The sequence below is a fragment of the Gasterosteus aculeatus genome, chromosome 17 (assembly GCF_964276395.1).
Source record: "Gasterosteus aculeatus chromosome 17, fGasAcu3.hap1.1, whole genome shotgun sequence".
Lineage (NCBI taxonomy): Eukaryota > Metazoa > Chordata > Actinopteri > Perciformes > Gasterosteidae > Gasterosteus > Gasterosteus aculeatus.
The window spans coordinates 10,558,916-10,573,824 of record NC_135705.1 but is presented as its reverse complement, the minus strand read 5'-3'; the positions used below and the strand labels follow the sequence as shown (position 1 = coordinate 10,573,824).

At 41.7% G+C, this 14,909-nt stretch overlaps 2 protein-coding genes across 3 annotated transcripts; both read left to right on the top strand.

Moving 5' to 3' along the window:
* Positions 1–1,508: 1,508 nt before the first annotated feature.
* On the top strand, positions 1,509–5,759 carry ankrd33ab (ankyrin repeat domain 33Ab). Of its 2 annotated transcripts, none has more exons than XM_040204252.2 (5): positions 1,509–1,740; positions 2,468–2,771; positions 3,424–3,553; positions 3,738–3,878; positions 4,775–5,759. In XM_040204252.2, the coding sequence occupies exons 2-5, from the start codon at positions 2,511–2,513 to the stop codon at positions 5,611–5,613; spliced, it is 1,371 nt and encodes a 456-aa protein (XP_040060186.1). In that variant the 5' UTR covers positions 1,509–1,740; positions 2,468–2,510; the 3' UTR covers positions 5,614–5,759. The 2 variants fall into 2 exon arrangements, with proteins under 2 accessions (XP_040060186.1, XP_040060187.1); XM_040204253.2 differs by lacking the exon at positions 1,509–1,740 and adding an exon at positions 2,219–2,355.
* A 1,013-nt stretch (positions 5,760–6,772) lies between these two features.
* LOC120835369 (activin receptor type-1B) lies at positions 6,773–14,727 on the top strand. The gene is made up of 9 exons (XM_040204251.2): positions 6,773–6,997; positions 9,155–9,400; positions 9,996–10,247; positions 10,375–10,605; positions 10,704–10,871; positions 11,261–11,417; positions 11,545–11,669; positions 11,782–11,912; positions 12,483–14,727. The coding sequence occupies exons 1-9, from the start codon at positions 6,925–6,927 to the stop codon at positions 12,606–12,608; spliced, it is 1,509 nt and encodes a 502-aa protein (XP_040060185.1). The 5' UTR covers positions 6,773–6,924; the 3' UTR covers positions 12,609–14,727.
* Positions 14,728–14,909: the final 182 nt, after the last annotated feature.

The window sequence follows — 14,909 nt, the reverse complement described above, 5'->3', positions numbered from 1 at the left end:
CACTGGACTTTCTAGCCCTCTTGAACTGCGTCTGAAAGTCCTGGTTGTTTTCATCCAACAACAGTCCTTGTCGGCTGATCTGTCTGGAACCTTAATCAAAACAACAAACAAAATAGTCAACTAATCCAAGTTAGATCAAAAACATATATTTCGATTTACAATTGATTTGTAGCTGCATTAAAGTACATGTGTGACACATTTTGAAACAGCCAGAAACAAAACAAAAGGAGTGATTGAGCTAATTATGCCACTTTTCCACTGAATTTCACCTTTCTCTCTCCACCCTTCTCTTTTTCCTCATTTTGGTTAAGTAGTTTCTCATCTTATCTAAATAATTTCAGAGAGGGACTAAACTGATCAGGACAGTTGGATAAAGTAATTAGATGATGTCTAATGAATGATTTAGTTGAATTTCAAATTAGAAATTCAATCTATGCAATGCTAAAGAAGGGAAATCAGTGCTTGATTTACCACATGAACAGCAGCATTATATCAGCACATATTATATGATTGTTTTAGCATATGGCTAATTATAAGTATAATTTAAAAAATCTTCACAGAGAAAAACAAATTTTGTCGTCCTGCCTGCCGTCCAAAAGGAGGACAAAAGTAGACAATCTGGGGACAGATGTTAAATTGCAGTGGGATCTCGGGCCCTGCTTGATAAGAGGAGGGTCAATAGGTCCTGGGTGAGGGTTTTTTGTGTTTGTCCTGTTTCATTCATTTAAAGGTTTCTACTACCAAATTGCAAAACCTGCAATGGGACAAAACAAAAAAATCTATATTAGTCTCACTTCAAAGAATGCTGCTCAGATATAAATCATTTTCAGGAAGATTCTAAATCTGACATTTAGGACACATTTACAACCAGATTCACTCTACTATGACCAAATTATAAAAGATGAAATTGTGCATGAGGCTTATTGTGCGATACGTCTGAGAAACATCATCACTGAGCCTCGGCTGCCGCTGCAGATCTGTGGACTGACCTTTACTGATGTTTAAACTATTGAGTCCTTTAAGTGTTCCATCAGCTCAGAGCAGGTCAGGTTTGTGTTCTGCTGGTCCGTCTGTACAATCCATCAGATTCCTTTGGCCTAAGCAGTTTACAGTGAACAATTCACATTATTATTTACATTTATTATTTCTATTTACAGAAAACATACATGTTTGTTTAATAAAAGATTGTGACAGAAGACTGTTGTTTCTTTCAATCTCAGCCTGATTTGGGCCGTTTCATTATGAGTCGTATTTATTCATAGCCATTTATGACAATAACTTATTTTAATTATTTGCCCAAAATATCATAACAAAGAAAATAAGAGGAAAATGGTGTGAAACTTCAAGAAACTATCTTTAGTTGAACAATTCAAACGATTCAAACTAGCAGGAGATATGGACAACAGTGTTGTTGTGTTGAAAGATGAAAGGGCCTAAAAGTAATCCTCTCCATAAAGCTGTTGTAATTGGGATGAGCTAAGCACAGAAGCTGAACTTCAAGTGTCTCTGAGAATAGTCTGCAGAGACTCCTCCTCTCCACATCGCAACGATATGTGGGATGGAAATCGGTAAAGTACCTGTATTTACAGTCCCAGGAGGAAACCGGGACCTCTCTGTTGCTCTGAAATCACAGTAGGAGTGTTGGAGCAAATCAGAAAGCGTCCAACAAGAAGTCACAAGGGCGTGATCTACACCGGCCGACAGGTGGATACATCTGCAGTTACAACTGGTTGATTCATGGTGAGTGTTCTTTATGTTCAGTTAGATTGATCGAAGCGATTTCTCTGTACTGGTGAAGGATTGCGAGCTGTGCCGTTCTTCCTCTGCACCTTCACTCCTTTGCTGATCTGTTGTTCCTCGTTGGTCTGTGGCATAAGACGTTTGACATGTCTGAGGTTCACAAACATTTTTCATCGAGAGAAGTACTTTCTTGTACAACGCAGGTGACGTGTGTTTACTGGGAATTGTTTACATTTTAGTTGACATTATTGGGGAATGTTGCGTTGCCCTGAGGAAGCAGCAAAGGAGCTCAAACATGAGTTTGGCCACATGTGACTGAGGTTATTCCGAGGTGGGTTGTTCCTCATTTAGCGCGACTGTACGTCCAGCAGGGCTTTAAGATGCTGATCCAGTTACTCAACCGCAAAAGACACACTGAGCTGGTTCAACCACCCCCACTTCACGACACACAGATAACACACTCATAATCCCTGGGTGACAGACACGTGTTTTCCCTTCGTCAATCTGACCACGAGCAAACCATTGATCTTTCTGGGTGGACGATCTGAAGCCTTTCACGAAGGCTGTGATTATCTGACAATTATGTGTCTACAATGAGGAGATTATTTAAACTTGGTAATGAATATAGAAGGATGAACTTTTCTATTTTCCCATCTCTTGAACTCACCTGATTACACTCTTCTTGCTACGGTAAATTTCACGCATTTTTTTTTTTTCTTCCTTGTAGATGTAGCCAAAGGACACGACAACATCTCACCTGCTGCTGGAAGATGGCCTCTGCAGCCAACGATGTCCACCTGGGCTCGGGCCCTGATGAGGACGACGAGGGTCCGTCGGGGAGCGAGTCCGACTCAGACAGCATCCTCTCTGACGACTCGGTGCTTCCGGACTACACGCCTGAGGAAACAGACGGCTCCGCGGCGTCAACGCTGTACGGAGCGTGCGCCCACAACAAGGTCGCTTCTCTGCAGAGAGTTCTGGAGAGAGGGGTCACAAAGGAGGAGGCCACAGAGCTGGACATCAATGGCATGGTGAGGGTCTTATATCGCAATGGAATGAATCAGATTTGATATGATGAATTGTTGTAATACAACATTATTGATGATAAAGCACATGATAAAAACATCTGATCAAATGACTCGGTTAGAACTATTATCTGAATGTGACGTCCCAGTCAGTGTGTGCATGCACAAAAACAAAGTCAGTGTAAAGATGGAAATCTTGTTCTTTATTTTTTGTAATTATTCTATTTTAAACTAACTTCACTTGCAGTAGCACTACACAAAATAACTGAGAGAACGACCGGTGACACATCAGAAGAACAAATTCGAAAATGATTTATATTCAAAAATATTTATTTTTCAATTTACTTTTACAATGTTATTTGTAATTTTTTAATTAGCATTTAAATGCTTAATTTTTCTGCTTAAGTTTTAGCAGTTCAGGGCTGCGGAGTACAAGTATCAGACCAGGACGCATGAGGTTTAAAGCCACTGCTACTGAGTACACAGAAATAGACGTCACCGTGTGGTCATTTCATATAGATCATTAATCAAACAAACATAACAGATGCTTTGTATTGAGATATTCATAGTAATCAAGCTATGAAAAGAGCTGTGTCGCGATTTCGGCCATTTCACCCGGCCTTATCCCAAGTCATTGATCCTCCTTTACTGCCAACAGAACGGCTTGATGGTGGCTTGCTGCAAAGGTTTCGTGGACATTGTATATGGGCTTTACGCGTGTCCCTTTATAGACATAAATCAACAGGACAACGAAGGCAACACTGCTCTGATGATTGCATCCCAAGCAGGTAAGTGGTAGCTAAGCAGTAAACATTATCCAAAGAAAAGGTCAGGTTCAGATGATAAAGTAGTACAAAACAATTAGAATTTAATAAGAGATGATGTTTACATTCATCTTAATGCATACAGGTCCGGCCGGTTTTCAAACATTACAAATTTGACGCAATACTGATTTGGTCTTTTTATTTGCAGGTCATGTCAACACAGTCACGTACCTGCTGAACTACTACCCTGGCATAGACACTGAAATAAAGGATTGTCGCGGTTTCACCGCATTGATCAAAGCTGCAATGACCGGCCGCAATGACGTCATGGCTGCCCTCCTCATGGCCGGTACGTGAGTCTCATCTTTGCTTGCTTGATTTCCCATTACATGTCATTTGAGTTTTTGGCGTTTCTTTTTGACTATTTCTTTTGCATGAAAACGTTTGGCAAAATATTCGGCCTCAAACCAAAATATCACAACTTCATAAAATCCCAAGGCAAAAAGAAGTCATATTACTGCACAGTCTTTTATGTGTTTATAGATTTCATGCCTGAATATAAGACAGGTCATTGACCAAAGCTCACATGACTGACCTTTCGCACCCATTTAACTTTTAGAACACTATTCTTTGTAGCTTCCTTCATTCACCGGTTTAATAACCTTTGCTCTCACACAGTAGCGATACTGCACTATGATATGATGGTCTTTAAGACACCCTGACATTATCTCATTAATCACAACTCTTACAGCTCTAAATGAACAGTTACTGCACAGGTGGTGAGAGTAGCTGAGCCCACGGTTTATCTGTCCCTCCCTGAAGCCTCTAACGCTGTTTGTGACCGGTTTAAGGGATCATTCTGAAGACATCATCGTATCGCAGCATCACGTAACACGGGTCTTTTTCTACAAACAACACATATAGTAGAGAGATTATCAAAATATTAGCTATATATTATTTGGTTAGAGCAGTAATTGTCTGTTTTTGTTGTACATATTTGGCAAGTTTCAGAACTGAAAACCAACAAATGTAAATAATCATTAATAATGGTTGAGATAAATTGAACATTTCAGTTTTGTGCTAGTTGGCTAACTGGTATGTTGCACTGGGACAGTAGCTGTAAGTTCAAATATACTTTTGTTAAGGGAATTAACAACACCTATGAATTTTGTGCTATAACAATTATTATAATCAAAATGAACCATTGCTCTCCTCATTTCCCTGCTCTACCATCTTTATTTCCAGGGGCTCACATACACGCAGTAGACTCCACAAGAGGAAAATGCGCCAAGGAATGGGCAGCGAAAACAGGTCGCTATGATACGCTGTGTCGTCTCCGCCGCCTCAACATGCGGCCAGTAGCGGAGCAGTGCTGCGAAAGTTATGTCCCTGAGTGGCCTGAGCTCCAGGAGAGGGTGGAAAAGGCCACAGCACAGAAGAGTAGCAGGGAAAAAATCACCCAGCGGATCAAAAACACATTCGTTTTTCGATTTCCTCGTGACCCCGAGGACAACGGGGCCTTGGACCACATGGTGCGCATTACCACCAGCGTCCACAGTCCCCTAATCTCAACGGGATGCCGTCCGCTGTGCCCCACCAGCCCCCCCGAGATGGGGAAGAGACGCCTGGCTGTGCCCGAGCTGATGAAAAAGCACCCAGCCAAGGACCTAGAAGGGAGCTCGGTGTGCCACAGCAACGGCTCGGTGTCACACGTCATGCCCACAATACAAAATGTTGATTCCATCTCTGTGGCGTGCTGCGGCGATAGAGAGCGGCGGGAGAGCATCCTCTCTTTGGCTTCCACCAAAGTTAACAGCACATTCATGTCCCGCTCTATGGCGAGAAGGAACAGCGTGTTCCCCTCTGGCTGCATCCCCAAGATTGATGTCAGCAGGCCTTCCGAAGCGACGCCAAAGAAAGAAAAGAAAAAGAAGAAGAGCAAAGGCAAGGGCTTTTTGGAACCACCCATGTGGAGGTACAAGGAGATCAAGGAGGAGAAGAAGAAGGAGAAGAAGAAAGCTGAGAAAGAAAATGCAAAAAAAGAGAAAAAGAAAGAAAAGGAGAACATGAAGGCCCAAACTTAAGAGCTTAAAAAGTGCTCTTCTGCTGTATGAATCATTCATATATATGTTTAAATATATAAAATATAAAAATACCAAGATTACTTTTTTAACAATTAGGACACAATGTATGAAACCCATATTTTTGATTCAGTTTCACAGGTGCTATTATGGTATCTACCTTACTAACATAAACATAAAACACAGCCAGGCAGGAACCTACTGAATGTGTACCTGCATCCTTTTCCCATGCAAATTGGAAATATATACCATAAAAATATAGCTATATCATAGCTCATTTGTATTATTATGAAATGTTGTTTTATGTGTGGTGTTTTTTTGTAAATAGCTAACCACAATAAATTGTAAATATTGTACAGTATGGAGCAAACATGCATCAAAATGCCAACAATGTATTCATATATATATATATATATATATATATATATATATATATATATATATATATATATATATATATATATATATATATATATATATATATATATGTGTGAACATGATCATATATATCTTATTATCGTACTGTGAAAAATAAAAAATAAAAATGAAAAATTAATTTAATTCATTCATTAATTGGTGTTTAAAACTGCATTCATCAATACTGTCATATTAACAGTGGCTCAAACGACAACGTGTAATGTGAAAGGTGGGACTCGTAGTGATAAATTATCACCAAACTCAGTTTTTAAGTCTATTTCAGCTCACTCTCTGGGTTTTACACCTATCACCTTGTTTCCAGCCCCAGCAGGAAAGAAAACAGGCAGAAAGATTTAGCAATTAGCTATTGTAGTAGTAGTAGCTAACATTTAACAGGTGAAGAGACAGATATTTATTTTTGCAGGTCATTTTATTTTTTCGTATTGTTCCACCATATGTGCTTCATATGAAAATGTCATCACAATTTCAGATTATATGAAAAGTGGTCACACACTGTGAAAGGGTTTAAGGTCCAAAAGGAAAACGACCATTATCTACCAAAGGAACATCACACTGCATTGTAAAACTGAAACCGTAAACTCATTGTTAACTGTAATGTCCAAATGCTGAAGACAGCAATCCTTGCTCATACAAACATGTATGTGAATAAATGTGAAAAAACAAAACAAATTAGGCTATATATATATACGCAGACTTTGCTCTTGGGGACAAACTGGTTTAAATACTTTGTGCTGATCGGGCCTGAGTCTCTGCTGCCCCCTGCTGGTGGAGCACGTGGGTGCGCTCGACTGTTCCCTGACAGCCGGGCTTATCTGTCACAATCACGCACCATCTAACCTCACAGCCAATGTCTTAATGCGATGAACGGGGAGTTTAATGATCATGGCTAACCTTCGGATTTCGGTAGCCGTGGTTGTTGTCCAGGTGGTCCTGTACGGAACATGCGAGGGTGAGTGAATTTCTGTTTGTTTTGGTCATGAGCCGCCGCTGTGAATGCGGACTTAGCTGCTAGCTGCCGTTAGCAGGTGTTAGCTAGGTGTTAGCTAGGTGAGCTAACGTTACTGCGGGCGGAACGACACGTTTCATTGACGCACAGACGTGAAACCGGGTCAGCCTTCATTTGTTTAAACCCGGGAATGATCTTCACAAGCTGTCATTTAACTTAAATGTGACCAGCCACGGTACCTCGCCGTGTCTCTGTCGCAGCTGGTGCGGCTAACGACTGGATCAGCAGTAACGTGAAAGGTGTTTGTGTAGCGACCGCTCCGGTGAAACAACTGTGGACGGTCAGTGCAGCACAGATTTTTGTAGAAAAATGAATGACTGTTTCATTTAACGTTACTCATTCTGTCATATGCATTGGACGAATTGTAAAAACCTTTCATGTTGTTCATTGTGCACACATGACATCTCTGTTATCGCACTGTGGCCGGTGTCCGACAGCATGTGTACACATTGTAAATCCCTCTGTGGCCCATTTAAAATAAATGAACTAAATACATTGTTGTCGGCTAATGTTTCAAATCACCTCTTTGCATCACAATTTTGATTTAGGCATTGTTATATTTAGACATGTCCTGTTTGGATAACAATGTGGATGTTATTGCTCCTAGACAAGTTTTTCAGAGTGCTCAAATGTCAAACATTAATTATGCCTTATTATCGCCTCCAGGCAAAGCTGTGCAGATTAAGACTTTTTTGAAGTAAAGATAAATGTTGTGGATATTAACACGTTTACTTTATCTGTTGGTAGATTACTATATCATTTGGTGGTGATATTATTATTAGTAGTAGTAATACATCATTAAAATATAGTTATTCTGGTATAAATAGTATATGTCATCTAACCCGCCCACCGCCAGTAGGACAGGAAGGTTATGTTTCCTCTGTCGTTGCAACTTGTGGAGTAGTAAAACAGTGCCAGGAACTCCTCTTAACTAAACAGTACAGCCCTTTGGATCCCGACGAAGTTCACTGTGAATATGTTGATTTTGTTCAGAATATTTCATGGAAGTATGGAGTATGGAACGTACAGTTGTTGCTCGGGGTGTAAACATCTCCTCTTATTTGGAGATGTTATTGTCGGAAACGGAAAGACACAAGCCGGTGCTGTAGAATGCAGCGGAATTCTATTAGTGGAAGAAACTGCTGTGTACTTGGGTTAGAGGTAGTGATTCATAACCTCGGAAATGCTTTTCTGTGTTAAAGGTTAACAAAACCCTATTTTTTACAATTTACTTTCAGCACAATTGCACTGCTGTGGTCAGGATGTTGCCTGTATGTGTTCAATCTGTGGTTTGGAGTTTTCTGACATGTATAGACATGGATTTCATATTTAGTCATCATTTATCTTCATCAGTTTGTTTTGTTTCCCGCATCTGTCAAGTAGGTGTTTGCATTGTATGAGTCAGCACCAGATGACCTGACCTACAAGATACTGATGCCGAGCTGCATGTGTTTGCGATTATTATGACAGCAAGAACACAGGCTCTTTAGCTCTGCCCTTTTCTACAGGGAACCCACAAGCGGCTTTTCCAGAATTAGTGGACTGTCACATCATTTCTGTGTCCTAATGATATTATTCAATTTGAAAGAGGAAGTCTGTCTCTTCTTTACAAATGATATTGTCCTCACACAACCTCTCCACCCATCCTCCCAAAATCCCCAGCCAGCCCAACACACCCCACCTCCAGCACTTCCTTTATTTCCCCACCAGCATCATCCTCCAACCATCTGTCCTTGCCTCTGTAGTTCATCTGAAAGGAGATTGAGACTCTTGAGGGAGATTTTTCTCTCTAACCTCGTGAGTTGGCTGCCTCAAGCGGGCCTGCCGCAAAACCAAACCAACTATGCAACCACCATCCTGTGTCATCAGAAAGTGAGACGCCACACTCCGTATAGGGGTTCATCAGTGACAAAGTATTGTTAGTTCTTGTCCTTTATGTTCTGGGGGCATCATATGTTGCACATTGCTTAGTAATGTAAACTTTCCCTATTAGCTGCCCATCCTGTGTACTGAAAGTTCCTGCACGGCTACAAAGATATGTTTTGTTAAGCCCTGTAGTTTTTTTTTTTTTTTTAATCATACAAACTATTACATTTCCAGCTCTGCGGTGTAACTGCTCCACTGCGGAGTGTGAGAAGACCGGCTCCCAGTGTGAGACCGATGGTGCCTGCATGGCCTCCACGTCCTTCATCGATGGCCGAGAGCAGCACATCCGTCTCTGCATCACACGAGACAATCTTGTGCCGCCTGGACAACCGTTCTACTGCCTGAGTGCAAAGGGCCTCCTCAACATCCACTGCTGCTACACCAACTACTGCAACAACATTGACCTCAAAGTACCCTCAGGTGAGCTCTGTCAGGTATCGCGCAGAATACACATTTGGAGAACTTTTCACCAAGTGTCTGGACTTCAAGTTTATTTATTTTTTTAAACATCTGAACACAAATATAAGTCAATTGTAACACTCGGAGCAAATACATTTTAAATACAGAGTTAATGTAATACTAGTGTGACAGTAAAAAACAATAGAATTCATCCCCAGCCTTTAAAAGACTTGTAGGGGATTCTCATGGAAAATGGGTGTGTCCCATCAGTAGTGTGTTAGGTTATCTTCTAATGATTATTGTGCCAGGTTATGTAACAGTTTCAAGGGCGAAGGTCATGCATTTTCTGGATCAAAGGTGGGGCCGAGGACAAACTAGCACTGATTTTTTTTACAGGAAAAGCCTTTCAGTTTAGGAAATGTAGCATTTATTTATTAAACATTTGGGAATAATTAACAGAAGTTGAAGTTGAAGAAGAGTCAATTGTTGTCGAGAGCATTAGGTCATCCTGCTAAGCACACCAAGGAGTTGGTATCAAGGAGCAATGTCCGTTTCATTCATCTTCTCTGTGCCAGATGTTTTATTCTAATGCCCCCCCTGTTATCCTGTCAATAAGGTCTCGGAGTAGGATACGACCCAGGTGGCTCATGGGGGCCAGTGGAACTAGTTGCTGTGATCGCAGGGCCGCTGTTTCTGTTGTGTCTGCTGCTGCTGATGGGCGCATTCCTATATCAGTACCACCAGAGGGCCTACAGCCACAGGCAAAGGTTAGAGGTGGAGGACCCCTCGTGTGACACCCTCTACATGACCAAAGACAGGACCCTGCAGGACCTCATCTACGATCTGTCCACGTCTGGTTCAGGCTCCGGTCAGTGCACAGCGGGGAGTAGTAGCTGCAGGCCGGCACTCAAGTTGCAGTTTACACAGTTTCTTCTTCTTTTTTTATAATTGTTTTCATAAAAGCTCTGATGACTTTTCTCATCCTTTCCGAACAGGCCTGCCTTTGTTTGTCCAGCGGACCGTGGCCAGAACAATAGTCCTCCAAGAGATCATTGGCAAAGGGCGTTTTGGGGAGGTGTGGCGAGGGCGCTGGCGAGGTGGTGATGTGGCGGTGAAGATCTTCTCGTCCAGAGAGGAGCGCTCCTGGTTCCGTGAGGCGGAAATCTATCAGACCATCATGCTCCGCCATGAAAACATCCTAGGCTTCATAGCGGCCGACAACAAAGGTGCGAAACAGTGACGGCACATTTGTTTGTCATGGAGAACATGAATCATTCTCATTTTAAACGTATCGTTTCCGTCTCTATTCCCGCCTCCTTCCCAGACAACGGCACGTGGACCCAGCTGTGGTTGGTGTCGGACTACCACGAGCACGGCTCTCTGTTTGACTACCTGAATCGCTACTCCGTCAATATCGAAGGGATGATCAAACTGGCACTGTCAGCCGCCAGCGGTCTGGCACATCTGCACATGGAGATTCTAGGAACACAAGGTGACTGCGACACGTTTCAGCGCTTCTCGTGCTCGCTCCACTCCGAAGCCAGATCCTTGTGTTTCCGCCCCACAAGGCCTCTGATGTTAACAACTGACCTTGGAGCTGATAAATCGATAGGATATGTCACAGTAACACAGTAGAATTTGATTATTTGTTACCCACAAAAATAACACTATAAGACTGAACATCGTTTGCTGTAAATATATGAATAGAAGATAAAACAGGAATGGATCAATAAATGATGATCTTGTGTAAATGTTTATTGCAAGATTTCAGCTCATGCTCAATGGGAAAAGATAAGTAAATGGAGTCTTGTGGAAAAATAGGACAAGAAGAATTTTTTTTTTTTTTATACAGTACTTACATGTACGTTTATATTTCGGTAGGAAAACCGGGCATTGCCCACAGAGACCTGAAGTCCAAGAACATCCTCGTGAAGAAGAACTGCACCTGCGCCATCGCTGACCTGGGCTTGGCCGTCCGGCACGACTCTGCCACAGACACCATCGACATTGCGCCCAACCAGAGGGTGGGCACCAAGAGGTCTGTGTCAACATGCACGCATGCAGCTGCTGACCGTCCATTCTCACAGATATCCATTGACACTTTACCCAGAAAATCATTTTATCTGCAGCCATGATTAGAAAAAAAGATTGTTTTCACATCTCAGGTACATGGCTCCAGAGGTTCTGGACGAGACTATCAATATGAGACACTTTGACTCATTCAAATGTGCTGATATCTATGCCTTGGGGCTGGTCTACTGGGAGATTACTCGCCGCTGTAATAGTGGAGGTCAGACTCTTTTGTTTTTACTCTGGATACTCAACCTGTTATTTGATTTTTCTTTTGTTTTTGTATTGATGTTCGCAAATGATCAGACCCTGACGTTGTCTTGTGTTGTCAGGTATCCATGAAGAGTACCAGCTGCCCTACTACGACCTGGTACCTTCTGATCCCACCATAGAGGAGATGAGAAAGCTGGTGTGTGACCAAAAGTTACGACCCAACATCCCCAATTGGTGGCAGAGCTATGAGGTATAAAATGTATCCATTCCTTCAATTGTTTAAAGCAGAAATGTTACAGTTTAAGTTCTGCAATCACAGCAGAGGGTTATTAAGACATAAGATTAGTTGCTGAGTTCTAGGAACACTGAAATCACTAAGCAGCGCTTCTTCTTTACAACTAGAGCACGATACATCAGTGGGTACGTCCCAGTTATTTAGTTAGTTCTTTATTCAAACAATTTAAGGGCTGCTAATAATTATGATTTTTTTCGGGGATTGTTTATTTTCTTTATTTGTTTGGATTGCTTCCTGTCCAATCGAATTTACCAGTTCTCAGCAGTGACTTAAGTGAGTTACTGCTGGAAACTGACAAAAAAAAAAACTGTATTACATTATATAAAACCAATGATGCAATAAACAGAATTATCATTTATATATTAATTTACACGCTGAAGCCAAATTAGTTGATCGAACACGCTTCCTACAGGGGCAGGTTGTTTCAACCAAGCCTCAACTTCCACATTCGTATCATCCCAATCATTTATACTGTATTGTAGGTTCTTGATCCTTGTTTGCTTCCCCTCCCCTGTGCGGCTGCAGGCTTTGCGGGTTATGGGCAAAATCATGAGGGAGTGTTGGTATGCTAATGGAGCGGCCCGCCTGACGGCCCTACGCATCAAGAAGAGCCTCTCCCAGCTCAGCATCGAAGAGGACCTCAAAGTCTGAGTCAGCGCTGCACAGACAAAGAGCCCCGAGCGGGACCAGACTCCAGACTGTGTGACACTGAGAAGAAGAGGAGAAGGAAGAGGAGAAGGAGGAGAAGGAGGAGAAGGAGGAGGAAGAGGAGGACGGGGACGGGGCTGGGCCCTATGGAGGACGCACAAAGTAGGAGAACTGGACGGAGATGTGCACTTTGTAAAATATTACTCCATTGATACTCCTGCCAGTTTTGAAGCCACTTGATTTCTTACAAACCCTACCTCGCTTGCCCAGCCAAACTACCAAGAACACCTTTCCTGTCTTGTCCTCAGCTACTGCTGCCCTTTTTGTTCCTTTCCACCCGGGATTACCTGCGTACCTGTATGCAATCGGTGGCAGGATGTGTGATTAACATTTTTGAACAGCAGTTCCTTATATTTCCTCAAGGTCTTTCTGATCACAGTCCTTCGAGAGTTAAGAAATAGTATTTGCGGTTTTCGTCAAGCTGGTGGGTTTGGGAGGATTTTTAACGTACATTTGATCATTCTGGTATTTAATAACTAGATTTTGTTATTAATATTTGGGCGTTTATGAAGCTATTGTGCAGGTTTCTATTTGCCACCTAAAGCATCCAGGTACATTACAAACTGATTATAGAGAATAATCCATCTGTTTCTGCTACAGGTGTGTTGTTTAGTGGTCTGCTGACTACTTTGTAAGCATGTACAAAGCAGCTGAGACAGTTTGTGCAACTGCAGCTTGTTTACTTTACGAGGTGTTTTAAGACTTTAAAGTCACCAGGTTTTTTTTTGTTTTTTTAGGGCAACTTGCCAAACACGGTTTAGCCTTTGGACCACTTGCCCGTAAGCTGTTGTACACCTCAGGTTTTCCGCATGCTTACCAATCAACCCTTGATGACACACTTCTGAAGAAAACACGTGAAGTGAATGTGAAGAATATTTAAATAATGATGTTTCAATCATCTCTGGATCCACATACAGACTTTAATCTGCCACGAGAGCAAACGTTGCTGGCTGCCCTCAGACAAGCCGACATTCAGATAGTCGTATTTACACTGTACTTTAATACAGGACAATCTTTTTTTCCATTGTGGGTCCCTTTTTAAACACACTAACCCAGGAATATGAAAAACAGTTGGATACTGAAGCATGACCAATGTTCTTTTCACCTCGGGGCACAACTACTGCACATTTACTATAAGGTAGAACTTGTAAATGTGACATTACATTTGTAAGTCGATACTTGAGTCATGTTTTAGGCTGTTGAATCTTTATATCACCTTTTTGTTTTTTTGATTTGCAGCTTGTGAACAGAATTGTGTACCGATCTACTTTTTGACCTCTGCAGCGACATTGCTCTACGTGTTGACTTTCTCCTTCAGCCCTCTACGACAGCAGAGCAGTATTTGATTTTTAATCAATGTTTCTCATTACAGCTCCTGTTTGTTAACCATACAATACCTCCTAAATCTACAAATTGGATTGTGGATTTATTCCCTCGAGCTAATCAGTCTAAATGTTTTCATGAGAGGTGTACTTTCGTCATTACCTGTATGCAAATTCCAGAGGTACCGTGTGTGTTATTTATATTTGTATGCTGCGAGTCCCATGTGCACTACTACTGACCTCACGGCATTAAAACCAAATTGTTCTCAGAATCATCTGGTCACGGCCTCTAGTGTTTATCTAAGATCATACCACTGAAAAATGAGACTGTTTGTACAAACCATGCCAACCGATTGCAGTACATTACCTTTTCTTTCTTTGGGAGAAGAAACGTTGAAACTAATACTACTGAAATGTCTCAATGTAGTTCCTCCGATGTTTGACCACCACTTGCTGACTCCTTACTGTTCAAGACTCACAGGATGTTTGTTGGAACAAATAGACTGGACTTGAAAGGATTGAGGGGCTCAGTTTGACAACTGATCGTATCTATACAGCGATGAGGTCATTAAATTGTATCTGCCTCACAATTTATTGAATGCATAATATCTTACTCTAAGTACCCCCATTGAAGAATAGGAGGCTGTGAGGCAAATAGGCAACTGCATGTAAAAAAAAAAAGTTCAGGGCGTGAATATGTACATTCTAATATAAAGTAATAAATGCAAATGTTTTCCTAAGTGGCGTCTATTTATTTTACTTTCTTTCCCCATGACCCACTGCGACCTTGTTTAAAAAGGTTTTCCACGTGGAGGTTCCAGAGCTTCTTTTCACCCCAACTGGCCAAAAAAGCTGTGTACTGTGTGCTGTGTAAATCTTTCTCCACATCTTTATACATTATGCAATATCAGATGGAAGCACT

Excerpts from the sequence above, each read along its gene's own strand:
- ankrd33ab (XM_040204252.2), top strand. The coding sequence starts at position 2,511 with ATGGCCTCTGCAGCCAACGATGTCCACCTGGGCTCGGGCCCTGATGAG. Across the intron at positions 2,772-3,423 it reads AGCTGGACATCAATGGCATG|AACGGCTTGATGGTGGCTTG; the intron begins GTGAGGGTCTTA and ends TACTGCCAACAG. Across the intron at positions 3,879-4,774 it reads GGCTGCCCTCCTCATGGCCG|GGGCTCACATACACGCAGTA; the intron begins GTACGTGAGTCT and ends CTTTATTTCCAG.
- LOC120835369 (XM_040204251.2), top strand. The coding sequence starts at position 6,925 with ATGATCATGGCTAACCTTCGGATTTCGGTAGCCGTGGTTGTTGTCCAG. Across the intron at positions 6,998-9,154 it reads CCTGTACGGAACATGCGAGG|CTCTGCGGTGTAACTGCTCC; the intron begins GTGAGTGAATTT and ends TTACATTTCCAG. Across the intron at positions 10,606-10,703 it reads CATAGCGGCCGACAACAAAG|ACAACGGCACGTGGACCCAG; the intron begins GTGCGAAACAGT and ends CCTCCTTCCCAG.